The 24,188-nt window shown below is 34.1% G+C and overlaps 1 protein-coding gene across 1 annotated transcript; it reads left to right on the forward strand.

The window, feature by feature from the left end:
- Positions 1-6,350: 6,350 nt before the first annotated feature.
- LOC142628447 (putative disease resistance protein At1g50180) lies at positions 6,351-24,188 on the forward strand. The gene is made up of 2 exons (XM_075802553.1): positions 6,351-7,407; positions 22,567-24,188. Exons 1-2 carry the CDS (start codon positions 6,372-6,374, stop codon positions 24,186-24,188), a joined length of 2,658 nt encoding a protein of 885 aa, XP_075658668.1. The 5' UTR covers positions 6,351-6,371.

Genomic DNA, 24,188 nt, shown 5'->3' on the forward strand with positions numbered 1-24,188 from the left:
ATGTGGGGTTTTTCATATTTATTTAAGTTATGTTTATCTCGCAGCATTTTAATTGTATGTTGTTTATAGCAAAGCTAGTTCAATTTGTCCTTGTGTTTAGCAGTAGCACTTATTGAGCTGGGAATAGTGATTAGCGTGGATGGAAATTGCTGCCTTCTCCATATCAATATAGTAACTAAAACACTAGTTATGTGTAGTTGAGAAATAAGCAATTATGCAGACAAAATACGTTCAATGGAGTTTTTATTCCTTTTAGATTTATGCCATAATTTGAATTCTATAAATTCAACATCATTCATAATTAGAGTAATCATTTCAAGAATGAATTTGTTTCTCAAAAAAAAAAAAAAAAAAAAAATTAAGAATGAATTTGGTTGTTCAGAATAATAGTTTAAATAGTTATAATTGAATAGAGTGATGGGTAAATATGAGCTGTAAAATGCTTCTTGTAAACTGGGAGATGAGGTCTTTATACTATTGTGATTAGTGGGGAATCATAGCCATTGCATATGTATGACAATTGTTTGAACTTTGGATAATTACACTTTACCCACCTGTGGTTTGCCTTTAATTTGATGTGCCTACCTGTGGTTTAACTTTTGACACTTTACCCACCTGTGGTTACCACCGTTAGTCTCCTGTTATCTACCTCTATTCAAAAGAAGGGTAAATATGTATTTTTGCACTATTTTTATATCTCTCTCCTCCCAAAACATAAAAAACATAAAAATTGAAGAGAAAACAAGATCAAAATGTGCTATTGGTAAAAAAAATTATGCAATTTCTTAGAACTTCAACTTGCATTTGAACCTATCATCTCAACCACAAGTAAAACAACAAATTATAAATTTGAAAGCATGATAAAGCCGTATGAGAAAAGAAAAATAACAGCTTAATATAAATCCAAATTTAGATCCAATTTTTACAGAGCAATGAACTATTCATATACAATTGCTCTAGCAAAAATATGAAAAAAAAAACCTAGAAAAGTACCTGCCAACAAAAATTAGAAACCTAGAAAAGTTCAAAAACTAAAAACCTAGAAAATTTCAAAAAATCCTAGAAAAATTAACAAACCCCAGTCTTGCCGTAAAAAAAAATAAAGTAAAAACCTAATATTGTTTTGGAGTCCATTGCAATCGAAAATCCCAAATAAAACCAACTTAATTTTCAAACCCACTCTTCACTCTCTTCCACCTCAAACCAAAACCCAGAAAAGATCTCGCCCATACCGACCTTCATCTGACCGCAACTTAGCCAACCCAACAATGGAATCGACCACAACATTTACCAAACCAAATCATATTAAAATCCAATCAAAACTCCCAAATTTGAAATAAATCTCAACAACACCAAGACCAGACGGTGGTGGAGGATACGATTAGTTTCTTTAGGTTGCATCGGACGGCGTCGCATGAGTCTCAGATAGTGGTGGTTGGTGGGACCGGGAAGTATGAGAATGCAAAAGGGTACGCCACGTTGGGGTCACTTCATCAGGAGGATCAGCACACCACGGACGGCGTGGATACCATCTTGCAGTTTAGTGTTTACCTTTCTTATTAGCAGTTTGTAGTTTGTGGTTGTTGTTGATTGGTGTGGCTGTTTATATATTAAAAGAAAGTTTGGATCATTTTGGGTATCGATTTGAATGAGTTTGAGCAATGCAGTAATGCTTGCTTACATTTTTTTTTAAAAGGTTAATGCTGTACTTGTTTAAAATTCCTAAACTTTTTGATAAAGTACAAGTGTACAACATAAAATGTTTTTATCAATGGAATCAAAATTTGAAACAGCCAGATCAATTCCTTTATGGGTTCTCTCCCTCTCTCCAAACCACTCACTCAAACAAAATTAGAAAGAACATCTCTTGAGATCTTCGTTTGGTGAGCAAGTTGGGTTGGATGGGAGTGAGTGAGTTTTGATCTGTTTGGGCTTTGGTTTTTTACATTTTTTGTGTTAGAGTAACGGCTAGGGGAGAGGTGGGTTACGGGAGACTAACGGTGGTAATCACAGGTGGGTAAAGTGTCAAAAGTTAAACCACGGGTAGGCACATCAAATTAGAGGCAAACCATAGGTGGGAAAAGTGTAATTATCCCGAAATTTTTTGTTGAGAGTAGTATCAAATGATTATGCTTTGTTGCCTAGAAGTTCTTCATTTTCTTTCCCCAAACATTCAAGTTCTTTATGTTCTTTCCCCAAAGAACATGTTTGGCTGCCCAAAGAATTAAAAAAATCATGATTTGATTTTCTTAGCACCCAAACATACAAAGACACATAAATCTAAAAGAAAAAACTCAAAACCCAAAAACACCAAAAATCCAAAACCCCAAAAAAACCAAGCCAACCACCGTGACCACCACCAACAACAAACCCAACTGACCACCATGACCTACAACAACAATAAACCAATTAGGACGGAGGAAGAAAAGAAAAAAGACTTGGGGTTATGGGCACAAGGGAGTATGCCTCGGCCTTTGGAGTAGACTGTGGCGGAGGGTGAAAAATGGAGTTGCTACTTAGATTAGGTCTAGGAATCATATTGGGCCTTTTGGGCCAATCACTTACATGCATAGATTTGCATGCCAGATTATGGGTTTGGAGTTTGGGTATGGCTTGGGAATGTGTTAGGCACTCAAGACTGCCCAGTTTGTGGGCTGGGCTCAATTATATGTTGCTAGGTCATATTTAGATAAATAAGTTATTAAAAGAGCCCTAATCCTTAAGCTAAATATACATCATGCACTTAAATAAAATAACACAAAAAACATGTTAAATATCACCATGTTACAAGGATCTACTTCATTAATGAGATATAATCAAGGGAGTCAATTTCGTACTGGAGACCGTTTCGGTTTAGTCTAGATAATGAAATATTTTGGTACTGGTCAATATCGGTATACTGTTTCGGAATTAATGCATTATATATAATTAATATATTTAATAAAAGGGTAAAGTCCAAAAAAAAAAAAAAGCCAAGCCCCTTATTTGTTTTTTTTTTTGGAGAAAAAAATCCCTTATTTGTTAATTTGTACTATATATTACATGAAAAATAAAAATCCATGCTATATATATCTTGTTTTTTTATTAGCCTGACAATGGAAAAACTGGAAATAATCAAATAATTCAAATGAATTTCAAATGCTTATGCCATTTAAAAATAAAAATAAAAACTACTATTTGAGTTTGACCATCTAATGGAAAGTTAAAAAGTGGGACTCTATTTACTAGAAGAAAACACATGTGGCAATCTCTCCCTTACTCTTTATGTTGAACCTCATTTAATTTTCAACAACCCCCACTTACCTCCACTCTCTTTCCCCCTACATTCGGTCTTCTCCTCTCATTATCTTCTATTCTTCTCTTTCCTTACATAGATCAAATCTAAACAAATGCCCTCCATCTCTCTATTTTGCTGCGTGAAGATTGAAGAATATATGACACTGAAAATGAATCAAATACAAATTCCGGCTATACTAGCCGGTACAGTACGGAATTGTCTTCCTTGGATATAACAAACAACCTTGAATTCTAGAAAAAAAGAAAAAAGAATAGAAAGCGTACCTTGATGTAGTGAAATTAAAAAACAAGAATTGATAAGACCTTCAATCTTCATCTCAATTCCACATGGTGCCCCAGATATGTGGTCTATAAATTAGCTCTTATGTACATTCTTGTTCAAGAGAGATCAAAGATAAAACTGTTTTTCTCTTTTTTTAATCATACGTACGTTTTAACTACCTTGATAGTTGCTTTATTTAATAACTCTTACTAAATAAACAACTGATTATCTAATTGTATTAGCCTTTTGGGCCAGCCCAATTGGGCTTTAGCGTGTGGGTTGAGATGGGACCAAAGGGAAAAAATAAGGCTCTAACTTCAATTAGCTTCAAGCTTCCATCAACTCTTAACAAGCTCAAAGTTACCACTAATTATATAACAAGTAACACTATAGAAATATAATTGCACTGTAAGTCTTATTACTAAATTATATCCCAAGACTCTAAGATAATATCATTTGACCCCTTCGTAAAACATCCATAGTGAATAAAATCATAATAAACTATCACTTTGTAAATTATGGTTTTATTCCTTGAGTCCCTGAATTAATATTTTAATTATTCATATATTTTATGAAATCTAATTTAATTAAATATAAACTTTAGTAACTCTTTACTAAAGTGGCTAGACCCAGCATCTTGAATAACCAGTTCCCATTAAATTCATCTCAATGAGATATTTTTTGTTTCTACAAAAAGAGATTATGGATTCCATCTTGAGAATATGTCTTCTCTCAACACAACATGCGATTACTCAACATATTGAGATTTTGACCGTTAGATTAGATTTCATTACTGATATATCAAAGTAACCTACATTTTATGATCAGGTTCATAATTCTCTTAGAATTGAGAGTCTATGAAAATGGAACTTGTGAGATTTATTATTTAGGAGACAGTTGTTAATTGAATAATTAATCTCACAACGGTCTAGTTCAATATATTAGGTTCTAAAGATTTATGATTAAATGATTAGATTCCTATTTTGTTTATATTGTCAAATTGAGAACAAAAATATGTCTAGATTAGGTGTTAGACATTGCTCAAGATTGTATAAATCAAGATTCAAGAATAATCAAGCTGTAGAAAGGAGTGTTCAAATTTTGTGATGCTTGACTGATCGAAAATTAGATCCGATCGATCGAAAATTTCAGAAAATCAGATTCTGCAGATTTTAAATCAGGCCCAAGCCCATGAAAATGTTTAGGGGTTTCAGCACAACACTTCTAGGCATAAAAGGAAAACCCTAACTATGTTTTGAAGACTCTTGGAAGACTTGTGAGTTAATCTTGTGAGATCTGAGAGGTTCTGTAACCTTCTAATTCTATAAGTATCTACTGGAATAAAATCTACAATCAAGTGCTGGCAGATCTAGTTGCTACTACAAGAGCAAAAACTAGTGATCTAAACCTTTGAGTAGGATCTCAAATTCATAAGTAAGGGAGCTTGTGTTTAGCAAATTCAAGGGAGAAGAGACCGTGGAATCGGAGCTGCATGTGGTTGTGTTAGTAAGTTCTACTAGAGGTAATATTAGATTTAGGGTTAAATCTTTTGTAAACTTCAATTGTTTCTAGTGGATTTGCTTATCTTGAGGATAGTTAGGTCAAATCCTCCCTAGGTTCTTACTTTGAAATGGTGGGTTTCATTGGTTTTCTTTGGTGACCATATCAGTGTGTTATTTACTTTTCCGCTATGCAATATATGATATTTTATTTAACCTAGATCTATGTAATAAACCTAATAATCACCTTGGTTAATTAATTAGGTTAAATAATCTATTTTAAGGGGCATAAACAAACAAACACAATGTGTCTTATACACTTAAGACTTACCAACACATCAATTAGAAGTCTCCACTTTCTTGATCAAGACAAATTATCGTAGTTGACATGTTATAGTTTTTATAGATGAAATGTCCAATTTTATCACCGACTACGAACTACATTTTTATGTTTACAAGAAATTTGTGATTTATATATTCTGTAACTAAATTACATTAATACATCTTAAGGACTATATGATAATGTCTAATTAGTTCATATATAAATAGTCTCATACAATTAAACAATTTAATTATTTATAATAGACCAATAAATTTGATTTTAGGGCGAAAACCCTAACAAAACAACTCATAAATTAAAATTAAAAATTTGAATGTAAAATATAAAAATTAAAACCACAAATAAAAGTAAAGTTAAAAGATAAAATTAATTAGTGTGATAAATGAGAAAGATTGCAGAATTAGATGATTCTTGAATTTATTCATCGTCCAAGGACACTCAAAAGAAAAGATGCACGATAAGACAAGAAATGTAAAACGATAGGGAGAGATGGTCAAGAAACGATAGGGAGTATCCAAGTAAGGTATCACGATCTGTTAAACAAACAAGACCAGAAACGATAGGGAGTATCCAAGTAAGGTATCACATCTGTTAAACAAACAACACAAGAAATGTGAAAAAAAAAAAAAAAAGAATAGAGAAAAAGAAGAAGAGAAAGAGTAGTAAAGTTCAGAAACAATTTGTAGGGAGATGGTCAAGCGAGAATTGTTCTGACTTTTATGGTAAGACAGCGAATCTATAAACTTTTATTCAGGAAAATGTTTTGCACAGATAGAGAGAGATCGCTTGAAGCGTAAGGAAATTTCCTTTATTCCCTTCGTCTCCATCACAACCATCTATTGCTTTTTCTTCTAGTTGTTTTCAAAATTCAATATATAAGCTCCACAATTTCCTCTTTCCCTCCATCTTCTCCTTCATAGCCATCTGCTACTTTCAGTTTATCTCTCACTTGTCTTCCATTCGTAAAATATAAATGGCCGCATCTGTTGTTTCTGGCGTCATGACAAGGATTGGTGACCTGCTCGTACAAGAAGGAAAATTCTTGTCCGAGGTGTGTAACGAAGTTGAGCTGCTACAAACTGAGCTAAAACTAATGCAAAGTTTACTTAAAGCTGCAGATACAAGGCAGGATGAATCAGATCATGTAAGGCAGTGGGTTGCTGAAATAAAAGATCTTGCTTATGACGCAGAAGATATCATTGCAACTTATGCTCTTGAAGTTGCTTCCAGAAAGGGAGGAGGCGTACAAAAGGCCCTCAAGAGGTGCGCTGGCATCTTGGGTGAAGGAATTACAGTGCATCAGGTTGGGTCACAGATTAAAGATATCAAGATGAAAATTTCTAATTTAAAAATGATTTTTCAAGAATATGGCACAAGAGAATCAACCATGCAAGTAGGCGGGCCGAGTTCGAATGAGGCAAAGCAAAAAGAAAGACAAACATTTTCTCATCTTGAACATGACGTTGTTGGGTTTGACAATGATCTAAATAACTTGGTGGATTTTTTGCTGAAAAAAGAGAGAGACAATAGAGTAGCTTGGATATGTGGTATGGGTGGTCTAGGAAAGACCACTCTTGCCAAAATGGTTTATAACCACCACCAAGTCAAGCAATACTTTAACCACAGAGCTTGGGTATATATCTCACAACAATGTCAAAAGAGACTTATTTGGGAAGAAATTCTAGTTAGCCTTCTCTCGCCTCTATCTCAAATGGAAAGGGATAAAATTCAAAAGTTGACCGATGAAGAGGTTTGTAATAAACTTTGTAAAGTTCAACGCGAGAAAAAATGTTTGGTGATTTTGGATGGTATTTGGAATATTAATGCTTGGAATAGCCTTCGTGGAGCCTTCCTGGAGGAGGATACCAGTAGCAAAATACTGCTTACCTCTCGTAATAAAGAAGTGTCTCTGCATGTAGATCGCGAAAGTTTCCTTTATGAATTGCAGCATCTAAATGATGCAAGGAGTTTGGATCTGCTTGAGAAGATGGCAGTATCTCGAGAAAAAGGTACATAATATCTAAGCCACTTTACTTTATTAATATTGAAGAAAACGAAGAGTAGAAGAATCGTTACAAGCATAAAACATACTAATCACTAACCTCTAGATATAATTTCTCTAATTTCAACCATAACAGAGATGAATTATTCTGCATATTTGGCAACAAATGCCATCAAATGTGTATTTTCAAGAATACCAGATATTTAATTATCAACTACAATGTGCAATTTAAATAAAAATAAGGTACATTTATCATCTAAGCAAGATACCAATTGGTCTTTAATGTATGTGTAGATCGAATCCGAATCTCTTATTATCAATTAAACTAATTGGAACCAAATAATTAATGACATACCAAACTTCAAATAGAGTTCATATACGCTATTGATGTACACATTTAGAAGGTGTTTGGTTTGCATGATGCTACATTAGATTCTTGTAACCTGATTACAACTATATTACTTTACAGTGTTAACTATATTACATTATAGTGTTTGGTTTGGTTGGGTTCCTAACCATCTTAACAATTATTATAGCTTTTGTAATGAATTTTCAAAAATGTCCCTTTGAAATAATTAAACAAATTTCTTTCAATTTCCTATATTTTATCACCACTCAAACAACTCAAATCCTAAAAAAAAAAAAAAAACAAATTTCTTGCACTTTCTCTGTTTCTCATTAACCAAACACTTACCATCTATAACCACAAATTAATTTTATACAAAATTTCACTTTTCCACACTTTCTCATCTACCAAAAAGCATAGATCTACTTTTTAAAACCCAAATTTTCCCTCTCCCCCACCATTTGTTCACTTCATAAAAAATTTGTCTCTTCCCCCAAAATTTTCTTTTGAATCTACACTCTAGATCTGCTTTGGCACCATCTCTGGCATTGGTCCTAGACTCTTCATTCCCATCACAATCAAAGCATCACCACCTTGATTTGATTTGCTCTTGATCAATCGGGATCTGCAAAGTTGATTCTCTTGGGGCTTAACCACATTCTCTAGAGAGAGAGAGGCTCACCGCCAAGGAACAATGGCGATGATGGTGGCGAACAGTGGATTGGATTTACACATATGGTGGCTATGGGTAAATGTGACAATTTTTATCCAAACCCATTAACCCACCCATGACCCATCTAATTTGGGTAATTCTTAATCAACCAAATTAAATATTTGGGTTAAATAGATAAAGACCCATTAGGTAATCTAGTTAAACGAGTCTTAATGGGCAAGCCTATTGAGCCCAACAGCTACCCATTGACATTAAAAAAAAACAAAATAAAAACCCTAACATAACTAAGTTTACCCAGTCGCTTGACCTCCTCTCCTCTCCTCTCTCCTTCTTCTTTTTTTTTTTTTTCTTTCTTGTTGATTTTTATAGATTTTCCTATTATTTTCGCACCTCCCAAACGCCTCTTGTGCTTGGTTCCTGGCTATGGTGATGGAGTAATTGGCCACTGCCGATGAAGATGACGATGACAACGATGATATCAGATCCAACTCGTTGCTCCACCTCCACCTTTTCCAATGGAGATGATATCTATCTCTCTCTAATTGGTCAAGTACTCTTCTCCCTCCCTCTCTCTTCTTCTTCATGAAATCATTTTCTATTTCCTAGCTCTCTTAATCTCTTACTCTTTTGTTTGGATCCTAAGAAACCATAGGAAATTCAATGAAATTTTTTCAATTTGGTTGTCGATGATTGATTTTGTTGTGTTTGTGAGAGTACATCAATGAATGATTTTCTGAGCTTTGGGCTTTGTTTGGATTCCAAGAAAACCTAAAAGAAAAGAAATTTGTATTTCTTCTTAATTTCCCAAAAATAATGTTATATGGATCAATTTTTTGATACTTTTTATTTATTTATAAATATGATAAAATTTTTAAGTCTACTTTGTTTTTGTTTATTATGGAGTTGATTTGGTGTGTTTAGCTCATTTGATCTAGATTTAAAAAGTTTTAATTTAAAGAAGAAAATAAGTTGTATTTAACTTTAAGTATGTGTATGAATTTAAGAAATGGGTTAACTGGATAGGTTCCAAATTAAATGGGTTGGGTGAGTAATGAATATTTAATTTCTATTTAAATGGTACTATATGGATAAATGGGTAATTATACATCTAACCCATTTATGACCTGACCCAAAATATATCCAACTCGCCCAATTGCCACCCCTAGCTATGGATCTGATTTGAAGAGAGAGAGAGAGAGAGAGAGAGAGGAGGATAGATTTTTTTTTTTTTTGAAGAAAGAATATGCTACTTATTATTCATGAACTAGAAGCTAAAAAGGAAAATACATCAAGAGGAACCGACTGCATCCAAACTTCAAAAGGGGGAAAAAAAAAGTCTTGCTCTCTAGGCTAAGGCATGAGCAACAACATCACCTTGCCTGCCAACATGAGATAAAGATAAACTCTAAAAGATTTAGCTAACCAGCGAATGCCTTTTAAAAATGACCAGCCAAAGAATGTCCTATACCAGAAGTTTGTAAGGACTTAATTACAGATGCAACACCTCCCTTAAGAACTGCCTGATGAAAACCAACCTCCATAGTGAACACAGCTGCACGTCGTGCTACCCGCAACTCCAAAGCCTCAACTGATGATTGTTTTGTAATCTTTTCTGACATGGCCGCCATTACTTCACCTTCTAAATTGCGAATAGCCACTCCAATCCCCACCTCATCTGATTTCGGAAACCATACACCATCAAAGTTTGTCTTCACAATATCACAAATTGGAGGAATCCATTTCTGTACAACCTGCTGATGCAATGTGGGAGTAGAGCTGGGTAGATTTTTAAAACTTTGTAGATAACCCTTAGCAAAACTGGCAATCTTTTCCAGCAGCACAGAGGTTTTGTGCAAGTGAGATTTATTTCGATGATGCCAAATAGACCAAGCCGTGATTGTAAATAAGGGAATTAACTTCTGTTTCTCTTGAACCAACTAAACCACGTCCATGAATGAGCCTAAAGCAACTTTAAACTTATCCACCCAATCAAAATCAGTACTACAAACTCTTCATCTATTAATGATAAAGAGATTTGGGATTTGATTGTCGCTTACACCAAAAACCAATTGGTGTGTTAACCTAGTGATAAAGAACATTTTTTTTTTTAAAACCGAAACAAATATCGTTCATTCATAATACCAATATTATCAAATTACAAAGCATCCAAAGGAGATGGTGGAGATTCTTCCAATTAAATAATATCATGATCTACCTATCTAGCAATCTTAGCTAATGAATGGGCTAAAGAGTTGCCATCCTGTTTAACACAACTAACGGAGAAATATCTCAACCCCATCACCATACCCCGAATGTCCTCATAGATATGACCCAGCCTAGCATAATTGGCTATTGGAACCATTATTGACTTCCTGACATTCACGTTGTCCCCCTCCACTCAAGTCCCTAAACCTAGCTTCCATTGCAAATTCCACCACTTTTCAGCAAGTCAAAACTTCCGCTTCCTCACTATCCATCACTTGCGGGCCTCTTGCTACTCCTCTGCCTACCTATGCAGCTGGTTTGGATCCAGAATAACACCCCCATGCAATACTAAATTCCTTTGATTCCATAAAATCCAGCACTTCACTAAGAACAACTCCAATTCCTCTGTCGTGAGTCTTCTGATCAGATCTTCAACCAACTGCATAATATCGTTTTGAACTCTCGCACACTTCTGCTACTAGCCTAAATATATTGAGCTACTCAGTCCCACAAGGTATGAAGCACCGATTCTGGGCTCTGTTTACACAAATTGCAATTGCTGTCTTCAATTATCTTTCGGTGGGTCAAGTTTTCCTTTGTCCGCAAAATATCTTGGCAAGCCCTCCATCCAAATACTTTTATCTTGTTAAGCAGCTTACTCCTCCATAATTTATGCCAAATCAATCCTTCCTCAGACCTCCTCGAGCTCTCCCCCACTCCACTGTCCTCCTTTAAAATTAATCTTTCCGTGTGGTAACCCGATTTCACTATGTACTCCCCTCTTTTGTTGGGTAGCCACATTATAACATCAGTGATATATCTTCTACTCAAAGGAACCCGAACAATTGCATCAACATCCTCCCTATATAAATTTGCAGCAAGGAAACCTCGGTCCCAATCATGAGCTTCCCAATCAATGAGATCCGAAACTCTCCAGTCCTGATCTTTAGCCAATGGTGGGTGTAAAATCTTATTTGTTTAGGAACCAACGATCTTGAGATACCCAAATTGAAAAGCCATCCCCTACTCTCCAACAACACCATTTTTTCAAAATTTGTTGAGCTGCAAGTAAGCTTTTCGATACAAAGGAACTATTCGGAGCATCAGTGGCTTCCAAAAAACTACTCCATGGAAAATACCTAACTTTGAAGCACTCATGCATCAGAGACCCATCATCATGTAGCAAGCTCGACCCTTGCTTTGCCAACATAGCAAGATTAAAGCTTCGTAAATCCCTAAAGCCCACGCCTTCCTCTCTTTCTGGTTGAGTTAGCACATTCCAATTTTTCCAATGAATCTTTCTTTCATTATGAACTTGTCCCCACCAAAATCTAGCACACATGACATTTAGATCATTACAAAGCTTTGCTGATAGCAAGAAGACTCCCATTGTATATGTAGGAATAGATTGTGCCACCGCTTTAATGAGTATTTTCTTGCCCGCTCTAGATAGTAATTGTCCTTTCCATCCCTCAATTTTCTTACAAATCCTATCCTTCAAAAAGAAAAAATTTGGTATTTTGATCTACCCACAAGGGTAGGCAGCCCCAGATAGGGATTCAAACCGTTCAACCTCTCTGATTCCCAATGCTGTCTTAATCCTCTCCCTCTATTCACTCTCTGTATTGGTACTAAAGTACACAGATGATTTTTTCAGATTAATGCATTGGCCTGACGAAGCCACATATGTCTATAGTACTTCATTAATAGCTTGCACTTCCTCCTGGTTAGCCCGACAAAATAGCAATGAATCATCTGCAAATAACAAATGGGATAAAGGAGGTGCTTTCCTGCAAATAAATACACCATAAATCCTCCCTTTCACTTCTGCCTTTGCTAACAAAGACGAAAAACCCTCTGCCAGAGCTCCCTAGAGGGTGGAATATTATTATAGGCCTTTCCATTAATGTGGACAAAGAAGGTACTAGTTGTCACACAGCTCATGACTCTATCAATCCATGCTTCAGGTAGACCCAATTTGGCCATGATGCCCTTCAGGAAAGGTCATTCAACTCGGGCGTATGCTTTGATCATTTCCAATTTCAGTGCCAAAGAACCTCGTTTGCCCTATCTTTTACTATGCATAGTATGCAAAGTCTCATATGCCACTAACACATTATCAGTAATTAGACGACCAGGAACAAAAGCACTTTGGGTGGGAGATATTAGTCAAAGGAGAATGAGCTTCAATCTATTAGCCAACACCTTAGAAATAATTTTATATATAACATTACAAAGGCTTATAGGTCTGTAATCAGTCATTCTTTGAGGCGCCTCAACTTTAGGAATAAGAACTATACGAGTATAATTAATATCAGGTAGCATGGTTCCATTATTTAGAAAACCTAACATAGCAACACACGTATCATTACCTGCAATATGCCAAAACTTTTAATAAAAGAGAGCGTTCATACCATCCAGTCTAGGAGCATTTGTTAGTCCCATTTGAAACAGAACCGCCTTGATTATTTTGCATTGTATTCATTGGACAATACATCTAGCATATCCAATGTCACTTTGTGAGGTACTGTGTCAAGACATTCTTCCATTTGGTCACATCCACCAAAAGTAAAAATAGACTCAAAATAATTTGCCGCCACCCCAGCAATATCCTCCATATCTTCTACTTAAATCTGCTATTGATTTCTAATCCCTTCAATGAAATTTCAGTGTCGTTGTTGGGAGGCCTTGGAATGGAAAAAATTTGTGTTTTATCCCCATGTTTCAGCCAAGAAACCCTAGAATGTTGAAGCCAACATATCTTCTGCTTGATGAGAAGATCATCCAATCAATTACTAACATTCAAGAACTCAGTCTTTTCTCCTCGGTCGGTGCACTTGAATTTAAAATCTCAACCTGTTCCTGCAGCTTCTTGATCTCTTCCGTATCAGGATGGGTCTTTGAAGCACCCCATGCAAAAAAACTTTCCCCACAACCCTTGATGTTCTCCTTTATTGCTTGCAAAGCCAAACCAGCCCCACTCACTGAGCTCCGTGAATCATCCACTATCATCTCACAATCATCCCACAACAACCATGATTCTTCAAATATGAAACCCTGTGCTCCATTGACACGAAACCCTCTGTCTGATCTGGTTTGCAGGATCAAAGGGAGGTGGTCCGAAGCACGTGACACTAGATGTGTTATCGTAGTAGCTGGAAATTTTTACCTCCACCCAATATTACTCACTGCTCTATCCAACTACTGCAGTGTGTTTGCTCTTCCCGGTCTTCTATTATTCCATGTGAAAGGATAACCACGAAATTCCAAATCAACTAAGCCACAAGAATCTAGTGCTGAGCTAAACTCCTCCACCTATTTAAAAGGTGGTGGATGAGCACTTAGTTTTTCTCCTGCATACAAGATTGCTTTAAAATCTCCAATATAGAACCAAGGGCCTTCCACTAGTGTAGACAGATGAGAAAGGAGAGCCCATGATCGCATTTTTTGGTTAGCCTTAGGCCAACCATAGAAGCGTGTTAAATTCCACTAAAAACCATCTTCCTCCTCCACTGTAGCTAGGATGTGATTCTCTGTGTAATTTATCACATCAAGCTTCACCTCTGGTTTCCAAAGTACAGCTAGGCCTCCCCCTGAATTCGGCTTCTTAATAATAAGTTTGTTCCTGAAAGGTGATTCTCTACATTGTCTGTTAAATCCCTCGTTATCCAAATCTATTTCCATTTAAAAACATACCGTGGGTAATTGTCCTCTCACTATTTTATGAAGGCTACGAATCATTCAAGGGTTCCAAGGCCTTTGGCAATTCCAACTTAAGAGCCTTATTGTGATCGGCAGGGGTGGTTTTGCACCCCCGCCGTTGTGGTCATTTGTGAAAACTCCTCAACCTTCTCACGTTTCCTTAGATTTCCATCATTGTTCAATTCCACGGTAATCTCCTTCTGCTACACTCCACATTTTCCTAGAGTAGGTAACTCAGTTATTGCTCTACCGTCTAGCCCACAAACTATACGAGCCAGTCTTTTCCAAGTGGGCCGAATTTTAAGTGACAAAAGCCCATCTGATTTCAAATTCTCAGCATGCTCAATAACTGAATTTAGGTCAGCATCATCCTTTTTTGAATTTGTGTTATCCACGTTACTCTCATCCTTTTTTGAAGCCACGTTACTCTCATCCTTTGAATTCAAATAAAAAGATTTGCTCCCTATCCAACACAAGTCAAACCAATCCATATCTGTCTTTATCCTCCCTTCTAATTTGGAAATAACTTCCCCACCAATCTCAATCCTTCCTTCTTTCTCAGAAAAAACCTCCCCACAACCCGAGACAATCCCTAAAGTATCGAATTGTTCTTCCTCACATCTGCCATGCACCGTTGGGCTTGCTAGGTTGGTTTGAGCCGCCGCCTCCTTCTTACTTATGTGGCGTTTGGTATGGGGTAATGTTTTAGGATTCATAGAAATGTTTAAAAATTCCTATGTTTTGTTAGAAATCACGCTAAGGAATCAGATGTTAGGGGAATCTGGATTCCTCCCTTAAACCTCTATCAGTAGGAATGTGGATTCCCTTTAAAATAAGTGAGAATCCAGATTCCTAAGTTTAAAGGAAATTATATTTTTTATAAATTAATAATTTTAACCCTTTTTCATTATCATTTAAGCAATTAAAATAAAATATAAAACATATTATTATGGATTAAACCCTTTTAAAATTATTATTAAGAATAAAAGCATTTGAGAATTTAAATAGTTATTTTGTATTGTACCTGTCATTTTGAAATGATAGACTATAATTTTAATGATTTTTTCATAATTAATAGTTTATATTTGGTTTTTCATTATTTATTTAGAGGAAGATTTTTTTTTAAAGGTCTTGGTAGTTCACATTCAAATCTAAGGATAGAATGAGAAAAATAAATAATTCATTTAAGATTCTTGGGAATAAACCAAACATCATCATCTCATATTCTTAGGAATCTTAAGAGATTTCTAATAAAACCAAACATAAGAATAGTTACATTCCTAGGAATCTGGATGCCAAGAGTAATGTGGATTCCCTGGTACCAAACGCCACCTTAGATCCTTATCGTGTCTATGCACTGCATCCGTTTCCAGTACACTTTGTGAAGTACGTGGTCGATTTGAATCATGCTTGGACAACAACCAAGGGCGACCTTTGCTTGCCCGCAATCACTCCCTGTACTGACAATCGACCTCCTCTCCATTTTTCATGAGAGTAAAGTAAGTAGCACAATGCTTAAGATCATGGCCCAGTAATCCACAATAATGACAGAACAAAGGCAATCTCACGTACTTGAAGGTAGCCTAAGTTTTCTGTCCATCTAAGCTAGAGAGAAAACCCCCACGTGTGGTGGGCTTTGAGATGGGAAGAGCCAATTTGAATCTCATGAATAGATTTTGCATATCCTGTCTATGCCTCCTCTCCACCTCTACCACCATACCCAACCGGCCTCTGACTTTCGTTGCTACTGGGGGACAGACCATATCAAAAGGGGCACCCCAAATTTGCACCCATAGAGTAACCAAGTCAAACCTTACATTTTTTGCAGTCGTCCCTGATTGCAAACGATGCAACATTAGAGCCTGATTGTCAAACGTCCATGGACCCTCTCTTATTATTCACTCCATATCAAACTCCGTATTAGACTTGAGTTGGAACAAATTTGACCCAACTTCAACTATTTGCAGTCCTTCATTTATTCCCCATGCTTTCCTCAACATATTCTGAGCCGCTCTCTTATTAGAAAGGCTTTCATGTTGGAAACTTCCCAATCAAACTTTGAGCACAACTCTGTATTTCTTCCTTCCGGCCCTCCTTTGAAATAACTATAACCTCTTCTTTGTCCACAGTAAGCTTCATATTCTCTAGATTGTTAATCACATCTTTTGCCATTTTGCAAAAAGAAAAGAAAAAGATAGACCCTTAGGAAACTTAATGGAGGGAGAAATCTCGTAGGTACACGAGAGGGAGAGCTACTATAGCAGGAGAGTTTTTTTAGAGAGTAATGCTTAGACACAATAAAGAGCATTAGGAGGAGACTAACACTTATTCAATGTAATTTTACATTCTATAGTAAGTGACTAGGAATTAAATCTTAAAAAGTAATGTTACATTTCATACGCAAAGTTGCACATGGTGAAATTTTAAGTAATGTTACATGCTCTAATAAATTTTTATAAAATAAAATTTGAATGGCTTTGTCAAAATTAGTATTCAGTAAAATATAATTGAATAAAACTCTTTGAGCACTTGACTATTCCCTCAAGCGTGAATGGAGATAATAGGTCGAGGATTTTTGGGGAGGGGGGGGGGTTTATAGTCAATACTGTATTTGAGGCCACTTTGGTTTAAGAAAAACAATAGTATCGATTAATATGGCTATACCATTTTGGGGGTTGCCGTTTTATGTATGTGTATAGATATGTGTGTGTGTGTGTGTGGGGGGGGGGGGGGGGTTTGTGGACCGAACAATCTAAACTGAGGGTCAGTCTTCATAATCCAGGGTTAGGAGGGTAAGTAAGTCCCAAGAGCTCCACTTACCCGAGGAGAAAGAGGGAATCAAGACAAACTGATATCCCTCAAGGGCTTGAGAAGAGGATATGGTAACCTGGATTAGGATGGTGGGAGAAAGCTTCCTGGAGGATATACTTTTCACCTTCTCATTCAATGCCCTCCACCAACCCCATCAGTTGAATTAATGTGAAAATGACCCCTGAACAGTGATTTTACAACTAGCTTCTCCTTCTACTACTTTCATAAGAGCCTTGATGGGGCCAGTATCCTAGGAGAATGCTTGGAAGCATACAAGTGGAGGGCCAATATGCGTAGGAAAGGGCTATAAAAGGAAGGGAACTCACCTGAAAAAAGGGATGAACATTTTTCAATACTACTAGAATTGGAAAAAGAACAGTGTAGCACAATTGGTGTAAAACTTGAACTACAACTACATAAAGGAAACTGAGAATTTGCCCTAGGATGGTATTACTCCCGTTTGTTATCTAGATTACATTCACTTGATATTTTGGGTTTTTCAGCCTAAGGCTTGGACATAGGATAGAATTGCACTTGGTTAAACTTCTCACTCTTTATAAAATTCTATTGTTTGGGTCAAATTAGAGGACAAAGTACAACTGGTCTAAGTGAGCTTGGGCCTTTATCTTCTGAGCACTTACTATATACATATATATTTGTTTGTTTATTTATTAATTTATAAGTCTATAAATATAAAATTCAAAATTCACATAAGTAATGGTCTTTGTTGTCTCAAATCAAAATGTGCTTATGGAGGAGGGAAAGGTTTGAGTTTGTGATTTAAGCCGTATTTTGTGAGATGTAGTACAGGGAAAAGAGGTAATTTTCTTTTCTTTTTTTTTGGAAAGGTAGATATCATTCAAAAAAATAGAGAAACCTACAACACACTCATGACAAGAGACACTGAATCAACAATACACCCAACAACAACATTTAAAAAAAAAAAAAAAACTAGCAACATCGAAGCAACTGAAAACAAAATCTTACTAGTAAGCTAGAACAAGAGCCACAAAGCCTAGGAGCTAGAACATTCATTAGTAACCAAAATCAAAATAGAGGAAGGTAGTTCCCAAGGAGCAAGCGAACCCAACCTAGGGCTGGACTTGCCTCACTTTGCTAACAAATTAGCTTTGTCTTGGTATTTACTAAAAGGTGAATTTTATCCATTTATATGGTTTTTTCATGTCTAATTCCCAAATACCCCTTTCACCCCCCCCCCCCCCCCTCTTTCTTTCTCTTCTTTAAAGAGTGTACTACTTGGTGTACCAGCACCACATGCAACTTGGTAAGGTGAGATTAGCTTATCTAACAAGGGACTTAATCTCGCACAACACATATGCAACTTGTTTTGACCAATCCTGAGACCATCTCTGATATTTGACCAAGTTTGACTAGGGTTTGACTGAGTTTAACCATTTCCTACTAAAGTTTGATCACATCATTCTCCTACTTTGACTATTAATCTTAATTATATTTCACCATAATTAACTGGTACTAAAATATTTCTATTTTCATTTTATGAAATTGAAATATTGATTAAATGAAAAAAAAAGGTTAAATAATTTGTTATTAATATTCGAAATACAAGAATAGACCCGTTTAAAATAGTCGCCATAGGCCTCACAATGCCTTGAGCCGGCTCTAATCATGAATATTTGAATTTAGGAGATCCCAAGAATATTTGAAGACAAGCTTGTCAAAGCATTAAAAAAAAATCTAAATATATTTATTTATAACAACTAGTCGTATACTTGTACTAAAATAACATTTCAACCCAAAAGGTAAAGCATAAGTATTCTAACATTAGGTTTCCCAATTAAATTTAAATACTTAATTGCATTGACCAATAAAATAATAATAGTGTTCATTCTCAAAATAATAATAATAATAATAATAATAATAATAATAATAATAATAATAATAATAATAATAATAATAATAATAATAATAATAGTGTTATATTTTTCCATAAACAATTAATTTTTTTTTTTAAAAAAAGTGCTTAAATGCAACTGAAGAATCTAATGCACTACGCCTAATATATTTCTCCAGTTAAATTCAAATACTTAGTTGCATTGATCAACAAAATGTAAACGCTGATTTTTTTTCTTTAAATAAAAATTAAATTCAATCCACTCAAATATTTTAATTTTATGGAAAACTTAGCTTATATCATAGTTGAAATATTTCTATTAAATACCAAAAGAAGAAGCACATTGGATTACAAGCTTGAGAATAATTTTCTATTGATGGAACGAGAAGGGGGCATAACAGGGGAAGGTTCCCCGATATGGCTAGATCTATCATTTTTTTTTTTGAGAAAGTTTCAACCTATGACGTCCGTTCCTGATGATAGTTATTTATCATCAACCTATGGCTAGATCTATCATTGAATGTGGAGAAGAGCGGATAAAAAAGAAAAAAAGAAAAAGTGAGGATAAAAGGGCATTATAATCTTGTGGTAAAATAATCAGATTTTTACCAACGTTATTGACACACATGCAACAATTGTCAAACCTTTTACTGCTCTTAAAAGCTAAGAGCTTTTATTATTATTTCATAGAGTGAACTATTTTTAGACCTGCGCATTGCGCATGATAATTCTTTTAGGATGATCTCATTATTATTTTTATTGGAATTTGGACTAATTTAGTGAAGATTAATGCATTTCATATTCATGTTTATTACAAAATAATTTTTTACTATTGTAGAAATGTTTTATTTAACTTTTGAAACCATAAATTTAATGATTTTGGCTCCTCGAAAGAAAAAAAAAAAATCCTTCTCTTATTTGTGAAAATCTAAAGATACTCTGTTGATTTTGTTGTTGTTAACCAATGTTAGAAAGTGGCGTCTTAGATAGATATGAATATTCAATTTTCTTGTAAATTTTAGATGGATGGATTTTTATTTCCATTGGTGGATACTTCTTATGTGCATTTGTGTGATGTATTCACCATTATGAATAAAATATTCTCTTTGTATATGCATAGCAAAAATCAATTTTGTTATATGTACATAGTAGTTCAAGTAGTAATTTAGAAGGTAATACATGTTGCATGACCATGCTTTGATTGTGTAGTTGTATGATGGATTTGAGTTGAAATTTATAAGTTTTTTGGGATATTAAATGTGGTGTTGTGTGTAATTTATGGAGTTGTGATTGTTGTAGTTATTAACCATTGATTTTTCATTGTTATTAATTTAATAAAATCCTTAACATATATATATATATATATATATATATATATATATATATTCTTTTACAAATAAGGTTAAATGAAATGTAAAAAAATGGATCTTAAAAATTACCAACTTTATTTCTAATTTAATTTCTATTATTACTAGTGAACATCTCATTTTTAGTTATGATAGGAAATATGGCTTCCCTAATTAGAGTTTGATTAATTTTAACTTTAAATTTGGTATAATTATATTTAATTGTTGATTATTGATTTAATTTTGATAATTTTTTTTCCATTAAATTTTGCTACCCTTAAGTTAGTATATCCATAACTATTAGTTTTTTTTTTTTTTGGTTATGTTTGGTTTGATATTCCAAATTTTTTTTTTTTTTCAATTTAGTGTTTCTATATTGGCACGTTTTTTGTATTACATTTTTCCCTTGATGCATTGTAATGTTTTTTCTTATAAGGATACTTTATGAGGAATTTTTTTTTATATTTGGATTTAAGTAAAATATTATATGTTTAATTTTTAAAAATAAAAAATGAGAGAAAATATAAATCATTTAATGCTATGGAGGATGTAGCTGAATTTAAATATTGAATAAATTAAGATGAGAAGAAAAAGGTAAAAAAAAAAAAGAAGATATAGCACTAAACACCAAATCATTAAGTCATTCTATTTAATAGAATAATATTATATTATTAAATAATATTTTTATATTAGGATAACATTTAACAATCAAAAAAAAAAAAAAATGATAACAACTTAAAAACAAAAGTAAATCACTCAGCAACTCGAAGTAGAGTTCTAAAAAAAACACAAAAATTCATCAACCTAAAGTAAAAATTCAAGAAAAAAAAATCCAGAAAAAAATAGAGAGAGGGAGAGAGATAATAAAGGAAGATAAAGGCATAAGGGAATATTGATACTAAAATAAAGAGTATTGGGAAGATGAAATAGTAAAAGGGAGGAAAAAAATTAGAGAAATTGTAACAATAAGTTAAGAAATTAAAAATAAGAATATATATATATATATATATATTTAATTCAATTTTACTGCCCTTAAGTTAGTATATCCATAACTTTTTTTTTAAATGTTATGTTTTGTTTGATATTCTCATTATTATTTTATTTTATTTTTAAATTTAGTGTTTCTAAGTTAGTATGTGTTCGTATTCCATTGTTCCTTTAATGCATTGTAACGTTTTATAAAAAAAAAAACTTTATGAGAATAATTTTATTTATTTGAATTTAAGTAAAATTTTATATGTTTATTTTAAAAAAAATAAAGAGGAGAGAAAATATAAATAATTTAATGATATGGAGGTGTAGCTCAATTTAAATGTTAAATAAAGTAAAATAAGAAGATAAAAGAGAAAATATATATATATATATATATATATATATATATATATATATATATATATATATATATATATATATATATATATAACAATAAGCACCAAATTATTCAAGTTATGTTATGCAATAGAATTACATTATATTCTTATATTCTATTTTTATAATAGGATAATATTTAACAATGAAAGAAAACAAAAAAATATACAACTTAAAACACTAAAGCTAAATCACATCATTCCAAAGTAGAGTTCTCAATAATACACAAATTTATCATCCCCAAGTAGAAAGGTAAAACAATTTTTTTTTAAATCACAATATATATATATATATATATATATATATAGAGAGAGAGAGAGAGAGAGAGAGAGAGAGAGAGAGAGAGAGAGAGAGAGAGAAATAACTTCTTTGTGTGGGAAAAATATGCATAGAATGAGAGATAAAATGACAAATTTATAGTAAGAAAATGAGAATAAGAAGAATCAACATAAAAGAAGATAAAGGGATAGAGGAAGGATGATCATATTAAGATAGAGAGTAATGAAGGAGATGAAAAGGTAAAAGTGAGGAAAAAAAGTTAGTGAAAGTTGGAAAACTAATAATAAGAATCAGAGTTAAAAAAGAGGATATTTGATTGTTAAATAATGGAGTTTTTAATTCACCTTAAAATTATAGGAAAATTGGAAGAAAAAAAAAGATAATAATATAGCTACTGATGTGGCTCAACTGAAGCGTAGTATACTTTAGCTTATATATATATATATATATATATATATATATATATATATATATATATATATTGTTTAAGTTGTTAATGTTGTAATTCTCGTTTTTCAAGAAAAAAAATAATGATATTATTTTGTTTGTTGTTGGCTTTCCAGACTTTGTGACCAAAACCTACATGGAGAAGTTTGGAAAGAAAATGATTGGATATTGTGGGGGTTTACCATTGGCCATCACTACACTCGGAGGTCTTTTAGCTACAAAGCAAACACAAGGTGAATGGGAGGATGTGCTTCAACGTGTCGAATCAAACATTTATGTACATGACAACTTACGAGTCGACAAGGTGTTAGCTATAAGTTATAATGATTTACCTTGCCATTTGAAACCATGCTTCCTATATTTAGCTCATTTCCCAGAGGATTTTGAGATACCGACAAAAGAATTGATTCGAATGTGGATGGGAGAAGGTTTTCTATCACAAACTCAGCGTGGAGGAGGAAGTGATATAATGGACAATGTAGGAGACCAATATTTACAGGAGTTAGTTCAGAGGTGCATGGTTCAGGTAGGGGAAAAGGGCTCACTTGGAAGGATCAAAACTTGTCGAATGCATGAACTTATGCGAAAATTTTGCATATCAAAAGCCGAAGAGGAAAATTTTCTCCATATCACTGATATTCTTTCCATGAAACAGTGTGAAACACAAATAGGTAAAGTTCGAAGACTTGCTATCATTTCGGAATCAGGTGATGACTCCTTCGAGGAGATTAAATTCAATGAATATCCTTACCTCAGGTCTCTTCTCCACCTTTTGTCTCGTCATGATCATTCTTATTTTAGTGAATCATGTTTCAAGAAATTCAAGTTGGTTAGAGTCTTACATCTGGAGAATTTTAAAAAACGCAACATAAAATTATCTAAAGACATTGGATGTCTCATCCACTTGAGATATTTATCTCTCAAAGAAAGCCATATAAATAATGTGCCGTCATCCATTGGCAATTTGAGGTGCTTGGAGACACTAGATTTGCGGACATGCTTCTCCGTACAGAGAGTGCCAAATGTGTTTAAGTATATGAAACAGTTGAAGCATCTTTATTTTCCCACGGAATATGGCGTGGGTGTTAATTTGGAACTGGCTAATCTTTGTTATTTGCAGACATTGGTTAATGTTCAGCCAAAAACCATCCAAATTCCCACATGGTTCAAACCCAAGCATCTTCGGGTTCTAAAAGTGAATACTAATAAACGGGCCCAAGATGTACTACAAATGCTAATATCAAGGTGTCCAAATGTAAAAAAGCTAAATCTATGTAACCGTATAGAGAAGCTTCCAGAAGTTCACCAATTCTCTCAAAATCTTGCCAAGTTAAGCTTAAGGGAAACTAACCTTGAGGAAGACCCAATGGCAACGTTAGAGAAGTTGCTCAATCTAAAAATCCTCCGCTTTATTGGTACGGTCTTTAATGGGAAGAATATGGTTTGTGCTAAAAAAGGATTTCCTTTGCTTCAATCCCTTGTCTTTTCTGAATTGTACAACCTAGAGGAGTGGAGGGTGGAGAAAGGAGCCATGACCTGTCTTTATCATTTGCAAATTGAATATTGCCGTAGATTGAAGATGATTCCAGATGGACTGAAATTCATCACAACCCTACAGGAATTGGAGATCAAATGCATGCCAAAGTCATTCAAAGAAAGCCTTGATAAAGGAGGACCAGATTTTGACAAAGTCAACCATGTGCGTTCCCTTGTATTTCAAAATTGTGATGAAGAATGA

Source organism: Castanea sativa, chromosome 3, assembly GCF_040712315.1.
Source record: "Castanea sativa cultivar Marrone di Chiusa Pesio chromosome 3, ASM4071231v1".
Classification (NCBI taxonomy): domain Eukaryota; kingdom Viridiplantae; phylum Streptophyta; class Magnoliopsida; order Fagales; family Fagaceae; genus Castanea; species Castanea sativa.